Raw genomic sequence first — 24,210 nt, forward strand, 5'->3', positions numbered from 1 at the left:
CTGAATGCAAAATAAGACAGCTTTACAGAAGAACCTGCTGTTAAGCAGCTTGCAATCTAGACACTATAAAATTCTAACCTCTAATAAAATCACTTTAATTTTAAAATGACGACATCTCATAGGATTTTTTTCTTTCAGCTAAATATCTTAAAACACAAGTACAAAACAAATTTACAAAATGCAGTATATTGACTTCATAAATTAATATTTAATAAACTCAACTGTCTTCTGTTGAAGAAGTACTACACCTCTAAAGGGTGGGTGGGGAATCAATCTGGGATTCGCTGATTAACATGTTATGTTGATTAATCCTATGACCTCATTGAAAAGTCTAAAGATCAAAAGAATATTAGATAACCTGCCATGTTAAACTAAGCAGTATTCAGTTTTCACATTTTATTTCTGGTGTACAACATTTTTTTTGAATAATCCTTCATCCTTGTCTGATAAATACATTTGAAAGCTACACATCTGATGTAAAAACCCAGCAGAGTAGTACTTAGCAGAGAAAAGTACCAAGTTAAGATGTATTAAGACATTAGGATTTATAGTAACTACAAGAAACTTGCCAGGGGCTAAGCAACTCTCCTACTTCTGTAGTAGCATTTATGATGTTCTTGCATTTTTGTCAATTTCTGTGTTCTATTTTGATATTTTCAGGTAGTCTAAAGCATGCTACTGGGAAAACAGACACTAAACTCCATCTTGCATGTGTTTCTAAATCTTTTTGCATTATTACCTTAAAGTTTTCAGTAACTGGTCTAACTTGACTTCCTTACTCGAAGAAATAAAAAGCTCTATTAATGTAAAGATCACTTCTTAGGATCATCTTTGGCTAAGATAAAACAGAAGCTTGAAATAAATGAAAAATTTAGTTATTTTAATTGCCATTGCTGTACCAAACAGCACAAAGCCATATTGTCCCACAGCATGAAGTGATCAGATATCTGCCCAAAATGATGGACAGCTCTGGCCCAGTGAACAGGCAAAAAAATCCCATTTACTCTCTGCCAGATGGGACCTGCTGGACGCTTCAGCGCAAACAACTCATCCTTCTTCAGACCTTCTTGTCCAACTCTTGAGCTAGCTCCAGCTGATAATGATGGATATCAAGGCTACAGTAAAGTGGGTGACAACAGCAGCCTTGTTATAACTGCCAGTCTTTCAGTCTTGTCATTATTACACGTTGAAGATTTATTTGAGTTTATTGTTGTGCACTGGGTCTAGCCATTTACAATTCATCACCTACTACAGAAGGTTCAAGATAGTGTCCATAGCTATAATTGCCACCTCCACCTGCTTCTGGAAATTATGAGGTCACCAGCTAGGGCAGCCCAACATCCACAGAGCTCTGCAAGTCCCCACGAGCACCTGCAGTGAATACCACCAATGTTACTCCTGGTAGGTTTGGAACTATTATCTTGGACATTTTGGAATGCCAGATTGTTTGTAGTCACAGTATACACATGCTTCGGAGCATCCTTGAAATTCTAATACTTTAACAGCATAATAAAACTACATCTGCTTCAGAATCCAGTGAGTCAGTGTCATAAGTCTTCTGTATTTGTAAATTAATATTTATTTTATGTATCTATAAAGAATTAATGTTATCTTAAGTACAATGGGAGTGTACTTTTCAGACAAGCTTTCTTAAGACTGAAAAACGACATGATGTGCAATGTGTTAATGTTAAACAAGACAAAAATAAGTAGCTTAAGAAAAATAATTCCCTGCAAAGAATCATGTACTTTTACCATGGGTTTCTTACTGCATAAATATTTTAAAAGTGAAAATTGGTTACTCACTGCTGAAATTTTCCTCAGTACTGGTAAATATTCAAGTAGATAAATGCTGTCTTGAGAGAACACCACTGGTTCCTCATCAGCTCATCCATTCCCACTACTTACTGAAATATTTTCTGATTTTATTGTAATACTCTCAGTCTTCTTTTTTCATTACTAGAACAATCACCTTTATCTAAAGTGAAAATCTTGTGAAGCATGGATTTATCTTCTATTAGCAACTGAGGATATATTATTAAGAAAACCTGCCAATTTCTCTAATGTCCACAGTATTCTAAAACCCCTAAAACTCAATATACAGAAACCAAAGAGTAATGCTTCTGCTGTTCATTACAGGCAGTCTTTTAAGGCAGGAGGGAACAAGTCAAGGTTTTAGTCAAGTGGCTTGATGAAGGAAAAAAATTAAAATTCTGTTCAGGCTTAAGCTGGGCTGAAGGTCATCAGTAAAGAGGGTTAACTAGGACCTCACAGTAAAGTAGTAAGTAAACACAGCAGAAATGTTTCTACCTAGAAGTCATTCAAGGGGTGCAGCTTTCAAAAAATAAAAATAAAATTTAAGTCTAACCTGGTTAATGATTACATATGCTGCTTAAATCCAAGAAAAAAGTTGTTTTCTGGTACTGCTAGATCAGCAGTATCCTTTCAGTTCCTATGTTAGCTATAGTTCATGAGGGAGAACTGTGTTATATTTATGAAGAATTTAATAAGTATAAACTTACTATACACTCTCAGATTTATAGAACTATCACATGAACATCGAGGTTATTAAAAAAGTAGTTCAGGATTCAAGTCCATCATTAAAAAGGTATTTTCCAACGAAGTCTCATACAGAAGTGCAAACATACACCAAATGATTAAATTATTCAGAACTCAACATGACCCAGCATTATTAAAATATCACTGATGGATTTACACATTTCACTTTCAAGTAACTCCTTTCATCCAGGAGAAGCTCTTTGATTTTTTTTTTTTTCCCCCCTTCCCCGATGTCAGACAAGCAAGAGACATAGTGAATTGTCTTGGAGTAATTCCTTTTTTTAAGCAACATCATTTAATTTCCAAATGCAGAACTATCTAATAAAATAAAATGATTTAAGGTCTTGGTCATGAGGTTTCCAATAAAGAGGAGTACCTTTCCTACACTACAAGATACAAACAGTCTGGAAAAGCACATCACTATAAGAAAATACTGAAGCACCTTTCAGGTTTTTAATCTCAAAGCAAAGCTTCATTCTGTTATTGCCTAGTATAAAGTAAAATACGAGACTGTTTATTTAGACAGTCTTGAATCATTATTTCACTTTTTTAAAAGCCAGGTCAGGGCTGAACTTCATGTCCAATGAAGAATTAAGTCTCCTTAAAAACATAAAAATACATGTAAATTTAACAAAAGATCCGAGAATGAAAGTGTATATTTGCTTTTAATCCTGAATAAATATAGCTGTTTAGCAAACAAGAAGGGCTCATGTTATTAAGCTTCCATCAGTTATAACTTATGTTTTCTTTTTGAAATTTATTTAATGCAACAGACTGAGTCCATTTTTTCATGTTACAATTTAAAATCTTTTCCTATTTTAAATTTGTTATAGAATACCATTTATTTAGACTACAATCAACCCCCTGATAAGAGTCTGAGTACTCTAAACACAGGACAGTCATTACAAGGGTATCAAACTTTCCAGGTTCCACTTCAGTACAAGATGTAATTGCAAGGGGAAAGTGTAGTCAATATACTAAGATGATTTCAGACTAGATTCTTTGTCAAATGTATTGCATATACTTTATGAACAGTATTCCCAAATAACGTAAGAATCTATGAAAAGTTGCAAAAATTGTTTTCTTTCAGGGTTAGTTCTCTTTTTCCAAGCACGTTCTTATGGCTTATCTCACACATTGCTTCTGCAGCTCAGCACTCTTGGGCAGGAACATGGAAATCGAGGTTTTCCTTTACATTAGTGGAATGCGAAATTAAATGTTCATATTTCAGTTTTTGTGAATGTAGCTAGAGTAAAAAAAAAAAAAAAAAACCACACCTTAGAGCTCTTGGGAAGAGACCGCACTGCATCTATGGGTAAAGCAGAGACCAAGCAGACCAAGAAAAAGTGTCAGGCCAAACAGCATTAGCCTTTAGTTCTGCACTGACAAAGTGAAGTGGCCCCTTGGTATTCATGAAGCCAACAGTAAAGAGAGGTAATGGTGCTTTTATTTGACACAGCATCCTTGGCCTTCTTTGGGCATAAGGAAAAGCTTTAAATCAGACATTTATTAACAAAAGTTTTTCAGTGGCATTTCCAATGAGCAAGAGACCCAACAGAAAAGTTAAAGAAAACTTAATATTTGGGATTATAAAATGCCCTTTCATTCATAATGATCAAGAAGCAGCAAAAACTAAAAAGTACATGTGTGTCTGTGCTTTAAATAAAGGGACGGCAAGAAAATGGATGTCAAAAATCTTAGAGGAAGAATTAATTAATGCTGAAAAATATAAATAAAATAGTGACAGAAATGCAACGCTACAAATTACTAAAATAGCTTTAAAAAGTTTTTTTAATGCCTTAATTTGACATGTGATAAAAATCATCACTTAAAAAAGATAACATTATTTGCAAATTGAGCAAGAGGACCTGATGATAGCCATATATAATCAGTTGTCACCTTGCAGCTCAATTAGCCCTCGTGTAAAAATGAGGCATGTAAGGAGAAATGAGGTTTTGACATTATCTCTGCCAGCAAGATAATTACACAGCCTTCATTTAACAGTAGGGCAACACTACTGTAGCAACAAATTAACTCAGCTCCATTTGCAATTCATGGTGTGTTTTCTCATTTAATACCATTTGTCTTACCCCAAGTGAATGTTTCCATTAGTTTTCTCCAGCATAGCAAAATACTCTTTGACTTCATACATTACATCACCAACTACTTTAGTTCCAGTAACTTTCAGAAAGCTGTATAAATTTGATTAAGTGATTTCCCCCCTCCCCCCAGTTTTAACTAAACCATTCTTTCTTTGGTTTACAGCCAAATAATAATACAGCAGGTGCTTTTGGATTTAATGAGCAAGGAACTGATTCCATTCCACATTCATTTCATTCCTGTAGTTGACACCAAAAGCCCCAATGGCCTTCATTTAATGAAAAATATATGAATACACGTTTGTTATAAGTCCAAATGAAACTTCGCCAGTGTTGGTAACTAAAGTGATAGACATTGCTTAATGGAAGCATTCTTAAATAGAACAAGTTTGTGCATCAAACAGACCCAAAGTCTTAAACCCAGATTGTCATGTCTACCTTCTGTTAATGTTCAGAAAATGTGCACACACAGGATTATTTTTTTATGCATGCAACTTCTTAAATGAAACTAAGCAAGGGACTGTGGGCCAGAACTAGCTTCCTACAGACCTGGATGTACACTAACTCAAAACTTCTATTCTTACCTTAATGCTTGCGAGCTCATAAGAATAGTTAATGTTTGAATAGAGCTCTGAAGAGCTCCTTAGTGCACATATTAAACATTCACGTACAAAACCTAAGAACACCCTTCCTAGCAGCAATCAACTAGTGCTACATGTAGTTTTTGTAAGTTTGAAGAATAATCAACAGTCACCTGCTGGTAGCCTCACTGCCAACTAAGCAGAAGGTAGCATAAATGTCTGAAAATTAACATACTTTGTGGCCTAGGAAAGTGTTTACATACTATTACATACTGTTCTGTAAATATTTTAATTGCTAGTCATCTTTTTAATGAACACAGTTGCTAAACCCTTTCCTGAAAGCAACATCAATAGTTTGAAGTCTTTACTAAATCTTTAAAAATCCCCATCTTCTAAAGGAAGGTCCAATCTGCATCAGAATGTCAATTACACTGAAACTAGAAAATATATGAGGATAGTCTGTCCTATGTTATTCAGCAGGAAATGAAGAAATTAATTAGTGATTTCCAAAGCTGATTTCTCGGCATCTTCATTTTCTTCCTCATAACCACTACTTCACTGGAATAAAAGAAGCTTTTTCATTAGTTATGCAAATCTCCAAGATGATTTATAACTTTTTGATCTTCCCAAGAATTCTTACTATAAAAGCCTAAAAACTACTACAACTACTATTTTACTGACAAATACATGGAAGAGGCAGTAGGGGGTCATCCATCACAGTGACAATCCATCACAAAAATAACCCACCCAGAACACGTAGGCCTGAAAACTTAAAATGTCACTGCAGCTAGTACAAATTGTGGCAGCTTAGAACGGCCAGGTTTCTCAAAAGTAAGTTCCCTCTTTGTCTACTTAGGAAACACAGGGCTATTCCCCTCTGCATCAATAAACAAATTTTGAAAAGAAGATATGCATTGGTTTTAATCACATACTGTAAAAGATTAGCTGTTTTTGCAACAGTTGTAGGTCTGTTATCATTCCCATCATATTGAAAGCTTATCCAACAGATGCCCTCCTCTTACCCTCCAGTGGTTCTTTGTGTGCTCAAGATTAACACAATGTTTTTTCTGCATTAACCAGGGTGAGGTATTTGGAGGAGTCTTTGTTGCCATAAAATAAGGAAAGTTGCATTAAAGGCATCCAAATTGTGTTCACTTGCAAGGAACGAGCAAAATACGATGCCAGCACTTTGTGTAAGGTATTCCATGCAAAAACTAATTAAAGGGTTTGAAAAACAGTATTACAGATACTCTTTTGAAACTTCATTTAAAATTGGCTACCAATGATATGCTGAATGTCACCTTTTTCTAGTAAGAATGAACAACCTCTCTGATAATAATCTAAACCACTTCAAAAAGCATAACCAGGTTTTTTTTTAAAAAAGTATTTAACAAACATGAACTCTGTGCTTCTCAAAGGAAAGCAACCACTATTTTCCAAATTAATTAAACAGAATAACAGATAGAACGGATACACAGATGATTCATTTAACGAAAGTTCACAAGATATATTTAGCCTATAGTAAAAGAAAGGGTGTCACTTTTTGTTACATGATTCCAAGGTGACTGCTTCTATTTTGAACTGCTAGGCTAATTCTAGCCTGAGCACAAATCTGTCTTTTATTTCATAATTAATTCTCAGTGTCAAAACCAGTAGATGTCTTTTTTTGTATCAATGTACTCTGTCTGTTAATTATACCACCATAAAAAAATCAGGCTTGAAAACAGGATAGTGTTGTGACAACATGAAAGCACAGAAAGCAATTTCTTAAGAATTCAGGCTCAAGCAAGCAAATAAGTAAAGTGAGCTTCTAAACTTACTTGATAAGACTCAACTTCACATAAGCTTAGGTTTCTTTTAATACAATAACTGAAAAAATCACATTCAAAATTAAACTGGTTTAGTCATGCTGGTATCTTAATATGTAAAATAAATGGTATTGTTTTACATACGCAAGGGTTGCATTTTATATCATTACTCAAAATACTTGTATACATAATATGGAACCTCTACTAACAGAGATAAGTTAGGGGTAGAATGGTGACAGGCGAAGAAAGGAAATTGCTGAAACAATACAGCTAACATCAGTGCTCTAGATCACTCTTTAAAAGCTCCACTGTCTGTCTACACAAGAGCTTAAGACTTGAGGCTCCAAAATTAAATTATTGAGAGACCCTATGAAACAACTTCCCCAGAACCAGCTCCTTTACTGCAGTTAGTCACCATGTTCATGCAATTAATAAAACATGGCTGTGCACATCATACAAGAATCTGGACTTCACTATGACACAGAGTTCTAAACACCCATTGTCCTTGAACTTTCTCCTATGTAGAAATACTTGGACAAACTCTTAAGTCTTCCTGTGTGTTCCGCAGATTGGTCCTGGGCTCTGCCTGACTGCAATGAGAATTAATTTCAATGACACACTCAGAATTCTCTCTAAATGGTGTTTCAGCTAATTTCTCTTGCAGCAAAATCAAATGGAGGGGATCCTGCTTCAGCAACTACTCAAAGCATCTGCTGGGTTTACACCAAGGTAGGTCTGCACTCTAGAGGATGTTTAGCTCTGCAACCTGAAAAACTGAGAGGGGGCTGAGGTTCTGCAGCGCAGAACATCCGTGTTGATGGTTCTCAAATGTGCCTATTGTCCATTTGTCACCTTTCATCTAGTTCAGATGCCAACTCCTTTCCTGAAACCTCACCGAGACATCTTGGGGTCAGTTTAATACTAATACAGTTCTTTTAGAACAGAACAAAACCCAAACCACCTGTTCCTTGTTCCTATTTCCAAAATCTTTTAATACCTCTACAGAACTGTGACCAGCAGTGATACTCATGTCCCAGTCTTCCTCCTCGCCAGATATTCTCATTTTAGGCAAAAGTTCAGGTTTCAAAGATTACAGGATTATTTAAATTCTACTGCCAATATCACAAAATCTAATTCAAGTCTTCTCATGTCCCACATACATTTTTCCGTTTTTTGTCATGTCATCTCCTTCTCCCTTGTCAAAGATCAGATTCTGCAATTTTTAAATTTTTATTTCTTTTAATGCTCCTAGCATTAGCAGTTCTTTGACTTCTTCCTGTTTCCTGTGCACATAACATTTGTCATGAACTTATCTGTACGGCTTTCACCCTTTCTCCAGTTAATTCCCTCTGGAAGATCCTCATCTGCCATGCTGCCCATGGGAAATACAGCTGATTTATACTGACAAGTTAATTAAAAAAAAAAAGTCAGCTTATTCTTATTTACCAGCCAACAGTCAAATACCCTGCTATACTATTTCCCTCAATCTCCTTTGTATGTATGTTTTTATCTCCTTGTGGCAGGGACAGTGTTTTTTACATTTGGAAAATACCTATTACTTTGTGAGAACAACTATATGACACTCAAGTCCACAAGGAACAAAAATGGCAATTTGTAAACATGTTAGAAGTGACTGACGAACTACTCCAATTAAACCAGTAAAAGCTAAATTTGCCAATGTTTTTGCTTTCTTTCAATAGTTATCTTTCCTAGACTAGGATAGGTCTAGCCTTGCTCTGAAATTTTTAATTTTTTTATTTATTTAGTAGAACTGCTTAAGTTAACAGCATACTGCAACTGGAGAGGGGAAATGGTGTTATTAATCCATCCTTTACTATGTTCCTCTTATATCACTCGGCACCTCCCACCACCTATGACATTTATTAGATTTAGTGAGTCGATTCAACACACTGAAATGCTGAGGGGTGGGAGGGTGCAAACAAGTGGACAAATTCAAGTTGAGTGATTTCAGCGAAATACTTAATATTCCACTACGTAGAAAGGAGCAGGATCAACTGAGAATGTGCATCCTTTTACCCTCTCCTCCTTTAGGGACTGCAAGCTGTTAAAAGCCAGTTCAGCTGTTCCATTTAACAACTTCTTAAGATACTGAACAAACTGTCAACCTTCAGGGTGCTGGTAGGGGAAGATTACATAGAATATTGTTTCAAGTTCTTTACTGAAAGAAAGGCCGTACTGCTGACTTAACCTATTCTACCTTGAACAAGAAAGATGGAAATAGAATCAAAAAGGCAACAAGCTCAACCACAAGAAAATCTAATATATATTAAAAAAAAAAACCAAACAAGAAAACATTTCCCTAAAGAATTACATTAGTAAATAAGTTCAGATGAATCATCATAGTGAAAGTTCTCAATTTTTTTTTACGTTATTAAGTCAAAAAGCCTTTTAAGTAATTTCATAATTTGAAACAATATTTTATAATACTGTTTGGAACAATATTTTGTAATAACTTTTTAAAGGACCTCATGGAATATTAAAAATATTTCATAGAATATACTGACAAAAGATGTTCATTTTATAGTAATACAAATGCTAACCTTTAAAAATATTTATTCATTTATTGACTTGCTTGTAATGAGGAAACACACATATATATTAAAAATGGTTTTGGTCACTTTCTTGGACCCCAGTTACACTCTCTTGTTCATCTGACAATGGCTGGATAAAATTAATTTAACAAGGAAGGTGAATGTGTACTAAACAGAAAATAGAATTACAGAGCTATGATGTGGTACTTCCTAACATAAAGGATCACAGGGTGGGATCAGTGGCTGGAATCAGTTAGTAATTCAGGTGGGAAGAGACATCAGGACGTCTCTAGTCCAATGCCCTGCTCCTTGGATCTGAGGTTAAATCAGGTTACTCAAGGCTTTATTCAGCTGGGTCTTGAAAACTGTCAAAGTTGGAGACTGCACACCCTTCTGGGCAACCTCTTCCTTTGCTCAGCAGTTCTCATGGTGAAGTGAAATAAGACATTACCTCAAATCTGAATTCTCAGTTAGATAACCACAATGTATTTCAGTCTTCCAGACAAAACAATTAATGAGAGGAAAAATATGAGACTGAAATGAGACTGGTATGCTGATGGTGAAAGAAGCTAGTAAAACATTTTTTAATTAAAACTGTACCACAGTCACATCCAGATTTTTGTTCTTTGGAAAAGATTGTTTTGAGTTCAGATTAATAACAAAAGTAATTTCAAGGTACTTCTGCTTATCATTAGTTGCCATATTCATATTCCAGTCTGATTAATAGCTAGATTGTCATACATCATTAATGCAGAAAACAGCAACATTGAAGGATACGTGCAAGTTTAAGAAAAATTAAATAGCCAACTAAAATATTTCAAATTCTTCCTTAAACAGGGCAACTGAGTTCAGCCACTCCCTCCTTCAAACCAGTAGATAACATACTCACTGTACACAAAATGATGCATATAATAATGCTTTATTATTATACAGTGTTTGTGCATGTCTAGACTAGAAAGGCAGCATGTTTCCTTGAGGCAGCAATAGTCTATTAAAGCTAAACTTACACTGGTTGCAAGAATTACCTTGCTGGGCCAGTGAATGACTATCTTTTATTGCATAGACAAAAAAATGTTAAAGTTCCACTTGTTTATACATTATTAATTTTTTTTTACATACACAACATTATTAAATGAAAATATTTCAATATAAAAATTTAGCATAACACAGTATCACTGTTCTTGTGAGTTTAGATATTTAGGCAATCCATGTTTCTAAAACTACAGATTAACATCCTAAACTACTGTTTCTTGGTTCACTTACGGAACAGGCAAAAAACCTAAACCATGTGTAGATTACTATTTTTATGCTTTCTGGGCTTGTTTTTCCAGAAGCAGCAAATCAATATAATCAAGATTTCAATAAACAGTATGCATTTTTACTTACAGCAAAGCAGTTTCTGTTGTTTTTTTAGACTAAAGGAATGTTTCTATAACAACATTTCAGACATTGGGCCAGATTCTCAGAAAGGAGAATAAATTTGGGACCTACCCATACTTTAAAGTGGAAGTCAAAGACCTGTGTGGCTTGGCATCAAGAAACCTAATATTGAAGATAACTTCCCTGCTGAACAGCAAATGCTCAGTTTTGGTGGTTTTCTCATCCCTGCCTCTTTCTGTTTTCTACCTATCACTCACACAGAAACATTAAGAGGAGAATCTAATATAATAGACAGAGAAGTGTTAATGGCTGACTAGACTATAATTGGTCAACAGCTTCACAAAGTGAAGGTTTTAGGCAGAAGATAAAAGAGGGAGCTTCGATACGGCAGTCAGCCAGGCTGTAGAATCTTAGCTGGTTAACATTCCTTGCTGATTTAACAGTGGTAATTCCCAAGATAGGCATTGCTTCTGATGTAGGACTACCAAAGCACTTGAATTTAAATGTTTCCCTGTAAAATTTAAGCACTTGGTCAAGTGCATAAATCTCTATCAAGAGACTGCATGCACCCTTTCAATATTGAGTACTATTCAGTTAGCCAAAAGACTAAGTGAGATTAAGTCTCTGCCAAAACTGGTTCTTAACCACTCAATTAAATCTGACATGCTTTAAGAGACAAAAAAGTGTTTAATCAGTTGTTACGGGTCTTTCTGACAGCTTGAGAATATGCAGTCTACTCTGTTCTTACTCAAGTCAATACCAAAAACTTCTGCAATGTTGCTTCAAGCACATGAGAGGCAACAAGGCATACTTCCCATTTCCAGACTGGATACACACTGGTACCAAAAATAAGTATGAAGCTTCAGGTAACAGAAAAGACAAAGGAAGTTGTATGGGGATGAGGAAGACTACCATTTGCCCATCAAACCTAAACAGGTTTCCAAACAACTTCATAGAGCCTTATTTCTCAATTTTGACTTATATAATCAAAAACTAAACATAAAATCCTACCATGAAACAGTCTGTCCTAAATGACTCACTACTGCTAAAAAGGGCTGTCCCACATCCCCCTTTCCATCTTGCTGTCAGCTTCACATTTCTGACAGAGTTGATGTTTCTGACCTTTTCTAGGTCACTTCCAGTTCATTAAAAAGATCAGAAAAGGTCTTTTCTCAAAAGAAAAGTCTGGGGTTTTTCCCCTGGTTTTGGTGAATTGTGGCAGCTCAGAAACAGGTCTTATAATTCAGAGCTGTGCCAAGATATAGGGGAGGAACCACATGGCCTGGAGCAGGTGAGAGATGGGGTTAAGAGCTGGGATAGAGTTAAAAAAAGAAACAAGCAGGCAAGCTTTTTCCTTCTGGTGTCAGAAAACCACTGGAGCAACTCAGCCATCCCAGAGACATTACATTTCAAACTTTTAGACATGTCTGCCTTTAATATTAGAAATCCAAAATATCAATTTCAATTCTCATTAGCAGAAAGCCTGAAATAACTTTGAAAATCTCAAACAAGCAATATTTTGTTTTCTTCAATCTCCCGACATAATTCAGATAATGCATCACATCTGGAAAGAGGCTTACTGCATTTGTGTGTGACCAACTACAATTCAGTAAACAATTCACATGCAGAACTGCCTCCCTTTGCATCAAATGAATTGTGTTATAATGGAATGAGTGTGATACTTGAAAGAATTGCTTACAATTGCACATACAAGAGAAAAAGATAGCTAAGTCTAAATTAAGATGTTGGCTATGAAGTTTCCAATAGGACCTTGACATGACTGTTGACCTACTCATGACATGATCACACCAGTAAGGATTTGGAATTCTATTAGTATTACCAGAGGAAAAAAGTCAAGGAGTCATCAGGAAAACAAATCTATATCTGCTACTCCATCAGCCAATTACTGTTGTTAAAGTGGAATTAGATGAGTATTGACAATGCGAAGGGGATAAGGATTAAGCAGATGACAGAGTATACAGCTAGCATTGCTGTTCTGTTTTTTTTTCTACAGAAAGCCTGAAAAAAACTCAGATGGGAAAGGAATATACTATACAGAATACAGTATTATAACTCTGATCATGTCCTGAAATAGCAGTTATATACATTAGCCTTCCAGCCAATCACAAAACCAGGCCAAAAACTAAATACAGTATTGAAGTGCAGTCCACTAATGCAAGAGTATGATGTGACATTAACTTGATAACTTACTTCAACCTCAATTATGTGAAAGCCATGAAGTAATGCAATTGAATTATGTTAGAAGTATTTTTCTTAGTTCTTGAGAACTATTTTAATGTAATAAATGAAACCATAAAAATTTCCCAGTTAAATGTAGCCGTCTTCGTGAAGTCACTGGACTTTTGACATTTAAGAAGTTAACTTCATAGCCTATTTGTAAATCTTTTTAAACGCTCCAGGTAATGTGAAGAAGAGCAAACCTGGAATTCTTACTGATTATTTATTTTGACTGATATAATTATCAGGCTACAACCTGACTTTATCATAGGCTACAGTCATCATTAATTTATTTTTAAACACAGACTCAACATGTAGAGAGTGTATTTCCACATGAAACAACAATATACAAAATCTTAGCAATTTCCTCCTATGGTCTAGAATCATAGGCATACAACTTCCTTAGTATAAGGTAAGGGACATAATCAGTGTGAATGAAGCTAATAAGTTGTGATTAATACTTTTTTTTTTTTTTTTTAATTTCTTACCGAGGATGCTAAGACTACTGACAAATATGGCAAATCCCTGGGACAGATTGTGTCAAATTCTCTTTTGAATCAAACACTTATCTCCTGAATGCCATTATTTTTAAATAATGAAAAACATTTGTTTCCAGCAAAAGTATTAAATTCCTGCAGAATTACACAGCTATAACATGGGGTTTTCCTCCAAGATCAGCAGTACTGAACCATGAACTCTGTGAGCTCTGTCTCTATCCAAATAAAAGGAAGAATCTTATCATATTCAAGCAACTTAGTAGCATTGTATTATTCAGTTTGCTTATTTGGTGCAAATAGACATCAAGGATGGGAGGTGACATAATACAGTGTAAGAGGAAATTAGAAGGAATGAAGTCACAGAATTTCTAGAAATTAAAATTCCAAGTGAGGGATAAAAAAAGATAGTATGAAGGTGCATGCACAATAATTATTTAATTTTATTTAATACTTATTAGTGCTGATAAATGTAAATGTGCTTCATAGACAGTCCAAATTCAAAGAACTAATGTACTATCTTTTCTGTTCCATGCTTCACCCGACTAAACCTAGCAGATACCCAATTCTTATTCTGGACAACCAGAAAGCACACGTCTGCTTCCTCCTTGACCCATCATTCTTGGAACTCAAGGGACCTGCCCTTCTTGAAAATTTGCCAAGAAATTTCTTGGCATTATCTTTTATCAGTACCTTAGGGAAATTTAACCTTAGACACTATTAAACCAGGAAAACACAACATTTTTAGAATATTCAGACAAAAGTTAAAGTAAGACTTAGAGGTCACTACAGCCATAGATCCAGCCACATAAAAAAAAAAAAAATCAGTATGGCTTCTTTTGGTAAAAAAGCTTCAAGTATAACAAAGTGAAATATAAATAATTAAGGATAACAGAGGATACTAGTTACTAAACATAACTGAAAACCCCATGTTAAACTGGCCAGCAAATCAATAAAAGCAATGCTTCTGAAGTTTCTATTCTACCTGTATCTACCTGTTCATCATGCATTCTGGATAAAGGGAACTGGAAACAAAACAAGCAACTCCACCTGGCTTCTTATGGCTTTACACCTGACATTTAACTGACTTTGAGGTCTAAAAAAGGCACAAACACTGATCAAATGTTGACGCATTTATAAGGTTACTCCCACATGGGTTTCTCTCATGCTAATAACTGAGTTTGTGCCGCAAACCTTTCCTCAGGGGAGTTAATAAATTCAGGTTTGTCACCTCAGCTTGGCTACTTCTTTTCCAAGAAACGTAAGGTATTTAATAATAATTTACATCTGAATGATTGTCAAATTAACTAGGAATTTCTGAAGATATTGGAATGAGGCAGGAAGGAAGAAAGAAAACTTATGATAGCTCACCTCACTTCCACAGAAAATCCAGTTAAAAAAGGCAAGAAAAAAAAAATGGTTTTCCCTAGAGAATAACAATGGATAACACACCCCTCTTCCTCTACCCAACTAAACAGATTTATTATACTGGAAAAAAATAGAGGTACCAACATCATAGAATACACCTTCACAAAAGAGGTTATACAATGCTAGTTATGCATTTCAATTCATTATCATAAAAAAGTCTAAGATAAGATACCTAAATGTCATTCGGAGAGACAAAGAAAGCTGTTGAATTTTTTCAAAGTTATATTGTTTTTACAGAGATGAAGTAGCTCTGGTATAAATAGTATTTCTTGCCTGTGTACAAAGCAAATACCACAGACCTCATAGCATGCTTACATGTTCCACTGCTATGAGGGTCTGGCAAACACTATCAATTTATCCCTGAACACAGAAACTACATACCCAATTTCCAGAAGTTTATAACTTTGCTAACAACACTCAAATGAAGATTTTTCAATGGCCCATGAAAACGTTTCTACAATTTTCCTTTTGTTCCTTCTTTAATATGTTATTTTCATTAAAACAAAGCAGCTGCTATCATAATCTGTTCAACTTGCGGCAAGTATTCAGATTAAAAATTAGTACAGTATTAAAATAGATAGTGCTTTTAAAACTTAAGTAACATGCATGTTTAATACCAACAGACACACACTAGCCAGACCACATTGAGATTTTGACCTTTTAGAAATGAAAATGACTGCCAGTTTCTTTTTTAGCAGGAAAAAAACTGCTACCTGTATCCATCACTACCAAAGAGAATCTCTTAGCAATTTTCTAGAGTTTACGCAACTGGAATGACAGTATTTAAAAACAAAACCCAAAAAACACCACCACAGTTTTTATGGAACTGGTCAGTCCCCAGGTGGATCTACTTGGCATTTGGAAAGATTTATATGAACTTTCTAAGCATGATCTAAGTCTACATTTACTGACATAAAAGGCTCAAACCCACAATATTTTCTTGATCCGCACCAGACTGATGTTCCACTAGCAAATGTTATGCCCAGCTTTACATATCAGCTGCTCTTCAGACCAGCAATCAGCAGATTAGGCTGAGCAGACAGAGATATGGACAAAGAAGTTTTAACAGAGTAAGTTGATGGACTGCAGGGACATCCTCTAACTACTGCACACTTGTTCATTTGCTTACTTAGGACAAATGAAGTAGTTTAACATTCAGGTGCAAAAGAACAGAAAAGAGAGAAACTAATGTTATTTGCATTGGTACACATGTTCTAAAACCAAATGACTATTGCACAAGCAGCTGGCTGATGACAGTAAGTGGACTAAAGAGATAATTATATTGCTATCAAAAAAAAGGGGTAGAACTAACATTTTACTCAAGAGCACTTACAGAAAAAGCTGTCATTTTGAGAATTCACTACTATTACACTACAATTAAGCTTAAGAGCTCTGAAGCTCATTTTAAGATTTTTTTAGTTATTAAAAAAACTAACCTTAGGCGGAATTTTCATATTTAAGCACTTGTTCGCAGTTGAAAACTCAGAAAGAGAACTTAAGGGTCACATTTTGATGACTGCAACTTTGCATGAATTCACAGTGCAACTGGCTGCATCTTTTCTCAGTTAGGGGACATTACAAATACCTGTAACAGTGATTGAGAATAAAGGGCAAAAGAACAAAAACAAACAAGTAACATGCAGAAATATAAACTTAAACCAATCCAGTAAATGTAACCTGCCTTGCCAGATCTTTTTTACCTTATTGGAAAAGTTGCTCTACTTAATATTGACAGAGATGTGTAAATCAATACATTTGGAACAAGCGATATATTTTAATTTAAAAATGTTCAAACTACAGCAGTAAATCTATGCACTTAGTACATACAAATCAGAGGGGTTTGCTTGTTGGGTACTTTTGACATGGTAAGACAAGGTGGTATGCAAAGCTCAGATGCTAGTAATGCATAACAAAAAATAAACTTTTTGAAAAATATACTAGCTAAAAATAGGAACATGTCGAAATGAACTCTATTACTATTGGCCTGTATTTACCTAATGAAGTCAAGGAAAGAACAATACAGAAAAACTATCTAAACTCTCAGTTTGTCTGGTTTGCAATCTGCTCCACCTACTTGCTACTGTCATAAAGTTCAGACCTAGGCAGTTTTCAGTAAAATGAATATCAGAAGGAGAAAAAGAAGAAAAAAGCAGCTCAAGTAAGTAAGTAAAGACGCCTCATTTCTTTCTTATGGTATAATACTGCCCCCACACATTCTCCCCATGTTACTTCAAAACTACCTTGCTACATTTCCTAATTTCATAGTCTTAGATGTACTAAGTTTAATAAACTTCCAGTAAAAATATACAAATCTAGAATCCATTATCTCAATTTCACATTTTAACATGGACTAAAGTATGCCATACAGAGAAAAAAAACCAACAAGTTTTTTAATTAAAAAAACCCATACTGTTCTAAAATTAGTCTTTTTAATTCAGTAAAATCTACTCTTAGCAAATTCAAAAATACAAGCTTGGTAGGAAATCATTAATAAAAGGGGATGAGGGAGGAATCTATTAACTATGTATCGAAAGAGTAATTATTTGAGAAGAAGGAGCGGGCAAGCTGGGACAGTCTTAAAAGGATCTCAAGTTAAAGAAGTGTTAATTAATATATTCCATAATAGTTAACTTGTGATTCTTATTTTGCGTTCTTTATCACTGAAGGGTAATTGTGATAAAGGGAGATAAACCATTCTTAAAAACGAATAAATCCGTAGAGAATATTTCAGCAATGAAATTATTAGTCTTAAATTTATAAAGTTATAATTGCTTATTTTAGAAACAATGATGTCACCTTCATTACATACCACTTGTATAGACTAAAATTTTTCTTGGCAGCACTACTGCTCTTTGTGTTTGCCCTATTTGCTATAGCCTAGCATATAATCAAAGTTTCTTCTGTTTCTGCAAATGAATTCATCAAGTTTGTAGTAATTTGAAATTGGACTACAACTTTGATCATAATAAATTAGTGCTAATAAGGCCAGCTGTTCATTTACCATCATGCTATGCTAAATTTGTGATGAATGGTAAAAGACTGATTATTATTTTACTTGTAAGTACAGTAAGAGAACATTAGAACAAAGAGCCAGTACTAAACCATTCAAACTGGATCTCAGCAACTGGAATCTTATAGAGAATGAGAAAACATTCCTCTTTTCTCTTGCTCTCCATTTCCTGTAAATACTGTCCAGTAATGCGCTCATTTCTAACAGCTAACCCTTATCTGAAGCTAAAATCTAAGTACATAAACCCATAAACGGCTCCTGGGAAACGGATAATAAAATAGAAAGGTGTTTTAAGAATCACCTCTAAACTCCACTAGAACGCATAAACCCCAGAATATACTATTATAGTTATCAAGTCATAGTATTTCAGATTGCTGTAACTGCCCAGCAAGCTGACCTGGTATCCTTTAACATGACAGTGAGAAGTGTATTTAATATATCATGATTGTTCTTTAAAAAAAAAGGTTTCTCATGCAACATTTTAGGTTGAATAGAGGATTAAATAAAGAATATTTATCATATTCTTGCCACTAAAAGTGAAAAATGCAAAATATCAAAAGTATGTTGAAAGCAACTGCACCACCTTTCTGATTATTTGGGTTCTATGTTCAAAATCAGGTCTCTCTCTCTCAGCCTACCCACCCACCCTGTAACAAAGTTTTCGCTGTACTTTGTGTAGTGAAACAAATCTGACCTTTCCTGCTAAGCTGCCAAGGACTTTTACCGAAGTCTTAAGAATTCTCCACTTAGAATGGAAGAGGGTTGCTGGTTACAATACTCCATCCCTTGCAATTCATGAAAATTCCTTCTGCTGGGATGACTGCCTTGAATCAGTCTCTGGAAGCCCAGAGATCATAATGCTCCTAAGCAGCTACAGCACTGTGTTCAGTGCTCATGCATTGCCAAGCAAAGTCTGTTGTTGCTTTTCAGTCTCTGCTGTTACCACTCTATAATGGCAACTTGTAAGTAAGCATTAGGCTTACTGTGATAAATAGATTTACAGAAATTACTAGCAAAACCAGTACAAACAATGCTGGTAAGGAAGGAAATGATGATTACAAAGAATACTGACAGAAAGACCCAAAGAGAAAATGCCATGAAAATGCTGAAGACACAAAGAGAAGATGCCACAAAACATTTGTGGGAAGTGAGAGTCCAGGAAACAATCCATATGACACTACAGTAGGTGACCTTCCCCCTATTTCCTCTTCCAGACCTGCCTCTGCAGTGATACTAAGTGGTAGTCCAGTGCAGGACTGATGCAAGAGAGAAGTGGGGTTCAACGAGGCAATTAGGCAAGATATTTTTAGCTAATATTTGGACAACACAGAACTTTTCACATTCTTACCAAATATATGAAGCTTAATGGGGTCATGTCTGCCTCCATGCAATGGGTTACATGATAGGAAACAGAGCATGATGGAGGCTGCTGCCAGTGAGCTGGTACTTTATGCAGCACCTCTCTGAACACTTGCCTCTGCTAACATGCATATATCCACTGAGTCCTATGGAACACTAAATAGATTTTCTGTGGTTTCTGGAATTCATACATCTAAACCAGGTAGAGTGGACTAACTGGCCAAGTCTTGACAACTCAGACAGAACAGCAGGGATGGGAAGAAAGCATAGCGCCTTGCCAGAAACACAGGCAATACCAACACCACAGCACAAAGAATCAGACTCCTAGAAATGAAAGCCTCAAGCATGAAGATTTGACAAGGCAGTTCTTCATTGTTTTACAAGATAACATTATTTTAGTTGTTTTTAGTAAATCAAAATAATACTTATTTAATAAAAGGCACAGAGAAACATTTTGCATTTCTTTTTGGCAACGCAGGTGATCATCTGAATAACACATCAGCAAGAACAACCTTTTCTTTTACCATACTCCCATTTTAAAATTCCTTTATTTAATAAATATGCATCCTTCTGCTTCATGCTCTACATCAAAAGATCTTTCCTTGCTCTTCTTAAAGCCCATGCACTATAAACCCTATTCTGCGTCACCGATTTTAAATTTCATCTATAAAAGTCATTTTACATATACTACAAATAACAATACATGCCCCAGTTTGAATATTAAAGCTGTAATTCAATTTCAAGGTTCTTCTGACAGTATTTCAGCATCACTTTTTTCAAGATGCTACTTGAATCCTTTTCAGTAAATTCACAAACTACCACAAATTGATAGCTTAAAAGCTGATACATTGCATCAAGAACTTCTCTAGGGCTTATTGCTATTACTAGAACAGTAGTGAGAAATTGGTCCTATAGTATAAAAACAGAAATTAAAAATAGTTAAAATCAATAAAGTTACATGATTCCATGTTCATAATCCATACCCCACACACATTCTTTACAACTTGCTTCGTCTTTCCTTCTTGCATTCCTATCAAACGGAAGGGAGGGTGTTAGCTATTAGACAGAGAGATATGAAAACCCATAGACACATCAACCTAGATTTACAGAGTGTAAACTCCACTCAAGTGACTGTTCCTTAGATTTTATTCGGTTTAATTGCTCAGAGATACCTAACTAATAGAAAATACTAGGCTTGGACTGGATGAAATGGATGAAGTTTAGCCTCTATGAATCTCGATTACAAGTCTCAAAAGAGATTTACTCTTTCCTCTGTAAAGCATGAGATCATATTAATATAGTCACTGCTGGAAAATTATAACATACAATCACATGAGGTACAGTGACCACGCTTACTAAAACTATAGAGTTTTCTACACTGAAAAGAAATCATAGCTTTTTGAAAAGCTAACCACTGTACTTCTAAATTTATTTACTTTCTCCTTGTTAGGAAGCAAACTGGTACCACAGAAATAACTTGCATTGCTTTCTTAAAGTATGATTAGTATTAGTAAGCCATGTACATTACATATAAGTGTTATCCAGGCACACAAGAGGTTTTATACCAGTTATTTATTCAGTTTTTTGTTCTAACTTTAACTTCTCCAAGGCATTTTATTGAAACAAATAGTTTGTGTAAATAACCTTAGCAATAGACAGAAAACCCACAACACTTTTGAATGTAACTCTTTCCTCCCCTCTCCATTTTCTCAAGTTTCTCTTTGTACTGCTGTAAGCATCTACATATACAAACCCAAACCGAGGCTATCTACCCTCTATTGGGCACAGCTGACAGGGTTTTAGCAGCTGGAGGGGAGACTGAGGGTGACCTGTGTAGAAGGTGTTCAGGGACTGCTCTGTGCCAGTCACAGTTGGTACCAGTTGGCTCCATGATGAACGAAACAGGCCCGCCATGCACCAAAATGAAACCAGAGGAGTCCTTGGTGTCCCTGCAAAAGAATATTTAGGAACGGGAGGTAAAAGCTAGGAGACACACACATCAGGATACAGAAGGGAGATGCCAGAGGAGGACAAATGCTAAACAAAGGAGACGCAAGAGCTGATACTGTGACAGCACAGATACATGAACAGGCACAAGTGAGAAACAAGACAGACTGGCAGGGCAGGCAGTACTGCAGAACTGCTGAAGCAAAGGAGCCACTCAAGCAAGGGCTGGAGACAAGACTGAGGAAGAGGTATGACCCCAAAGCTGGTGGGACAACTCATGCCTCAGCAATTTGGTATGAAAGAAGCAGTGGCAAAAGAAAAGGAACTGCAATGCACTGACTTATCTCCTGCGCCTCCCATCATCCCACCAAAGGGACAGAGTGTAATGTGCAGTGAGGGGATGGGAGACCAAAAACCAGGGAGGAGAGGTGTCTGGAGGGAAGGCATGGTGGGCTTGTCTAAGTGTTTGTTTTTATTTTTCAACACGAGGATCAGTAATTGAAAGGCTGTTAAATGGCAATAAATTAAAATGACTGGCATTCCCTAACTTGAAGCTGTTTTGGCCTACAACACACCCCTAAGCCGGAAAGCTACCAGCCTTAAATAAGTAAGTTTATCCTTGGACCACAGTACTTAGTAAATATACTCATATACTTAATACTATATCCTTTATGCTATCCCAGAGCTTTATTCCTGTAAAGACAGTTTACTATTATATTGTTTGTTCCATGAAAGCCATTGTTCTACTCATGCTTTTACAGAATAACTTCTAGCTTGGTTTTCTGAAGAAAAGACCTACATAATTACATGCAACTTTTGACCTCCTAGAACTCCCTCACCAGCTTTTAAGCCCATTAGCAAATTTCAGCTGGCTCTAAAAGGAGAGATGTCTTAAAAATAAGTTTGTATTTGTGACACCTAATGGGCAGAGACCCCCAGATCAGTGCCCACACTCCAGGGTGACATCAGCACAAACAGCCAGCTCACATGTGGAGCCTGGAACAATTCACATCACATGCTGCCCCTTTTAAAACAGGCAGGTAGGAGTTACAAGGATTGTATGTATGTATGCAGGTTTAAAGAGATATGAAACAGGAACTGTGGGTATCACTGGGAACAGAGAAAAGACTGAAGCCAGAAAAAAAGGGAAGGGGGAGCCAAGGTTACTGTGGCTAAAGAATTTTATAAAGTGGCAGCAGAAATTCTTAAAAAAATAGAGTTCTTTGTGATGGCCAAAAAGAATTTTATTTGTTAACTGCATTTTATATACTGTCAGCATGCAGACAGGCATTTTGTTAAACTGTCAGTCTGTTGAAAATGGATGTTCAGAGTCTATGTGAAATACAACACAGTAAACATACCCACTTCAGTTTCTGAAAGTCCTAGAAGCAGCACCCATTTTTCCAGCCCACAAAACCAAGTCAGTGCTTCCCAATATAAACAAAAATACATACAGAATTCAGAGACATCCACAACCAGTAGAGCACATCAACTGATTAATACCTTTCCAGAATATCCCTTGGCAAGAGAAAGACATACAAAGATCACAAGCAAAGGATGGGTATAATTCATAGTTTTTAGGTCAACTTGCTTCACTTAGAAGAGGCTAAACAAATGTAAGTAAGCCAAAGCATATGGCAAAACACTTGGACAATCTCAGAGGGGTTCTCCCCCATCTCAATCTTCCACAACCTACCATCCTATGACAAAAACCTCATGTTAATGCCTGCCAAAAGAAAACTGCTTATCCAACCTCATTTGTTTGAAGCTTTCAAATCAGCCATTGCCACACAGTAGGTGAGACCCTGCCAAACTCTCAGGAGATCCTTGACCAGGTGTAACTGGCACCGAGAGAATTAATAAGGATTCCAGTTCTGGATTATCACTTCTGTGATAGAAGGCTTAAAGTGCCTGGGATTTGCCAGTCTTCCCCAAATTGTTCTTCAGAGACAAGTTCTTAAGTGTATAGGTGCTGCTGCTCAAACAACAATCACAATACTTTTCTGCCAGGCCACACATCCTCTAGATGATACTAAATATTGGACATGTGGATCAAAAGAACTGATCTATACGTAGCATACAGCCATGTAAGTTTTAAGAAGAATGATGTACAAACCTGGACAAGAATCACCAGCTTCCTCAGAATGCTCAGTGTCAGAAAATGTGTGTTAAGGAAAGCACACAAAGCTTTAAAAAGTCTGCTCTGAGAGAATTTGTGCCAGGCATTTTGCCAAAGGATAGATCATTAATGGTTTCAATGATCTCCCCTTGGAGAGGGGGCTGCCAAGACAAATCCTCTTAGTTATACTAGAAAGGTTAAGTGAGGTCAAAAAGTCCCACCTCTCCCCAGCTGTGGGCACTTCACCAGTTTGATAATTTTGATAAAGAAATAAATGAATGCTTTAGGTGTTTACATTTAATTACTCTGATGCCAGCAGAGTTTCTAATAACCAGTATTATACTTAGGTTTGTGTCTGCTTTGATTAGCTCTCTTAACAGCCAACCAGCTTTGTCACCCTACTGGAATAATCTGTTTTGCGCAAGTCAAGGCCATTTGAGACCTCTGGGCTATGTATACGCTGACAGCACGGCTGGCCACTTCCAGCTCCTCCAGCAAGACAATAAAATAAAGGGGACACAGATGTACCTGATTCTCCAGGCAGTTTTCTGTCTCCCTTTAGGTTAAGGTAAACAAGAGAGCCTATTTATTTTCTTCTGAAGGCATAAAAAATAGTTGTGCTTGGTAATACACTTTG

General features: G+C 36.0%; 1 protein-coding gene across 2 annotated transcripts in view; it reads right to left on the minus strand.

Annotated features, from left to right (window-relative positions):
* GPATCH2 (G-patch domain containing 2) overlaps positions 1-24,210 on the minus strand; it is a 126,364-nt gene that overhangs the window by 64,998 nt on the left and 37,156 nt on the right. The window contains exon 6 of one of the 2 annotated variants that reach the window (XM_074863728.1): positions 20,044-21,456. The exons of the other annotated variant lie outside the window; for it this stretch is intronic. Coding sequence (XP_074719829.1) covers positions 21,373-21,456 — 84 coding nt within the window. The 3' untranslated portion in view covers positions 20,044-21,372. Of the gene's footprint in view, positions 1-20,043; positions 21,457-24,210 lie in introns of those variants that run through there. 2 annotated transcript variants of the gene reach the window in all.

This window comes from Strix uralensis, chromosome 3, assembly GCF_047716275.1.
Source record: "Strix uralensis isolate ZFMK-TIS-50842 chromosome 3, bStrUra1, whole genome shotgun sequence".
In the NCBI taxonomy this organism is placed as follows: Eukaryota; Metazoa; Chordata; class Aves; order Strigiformes; family Strigidae; genus Strix; species Strix uralensis.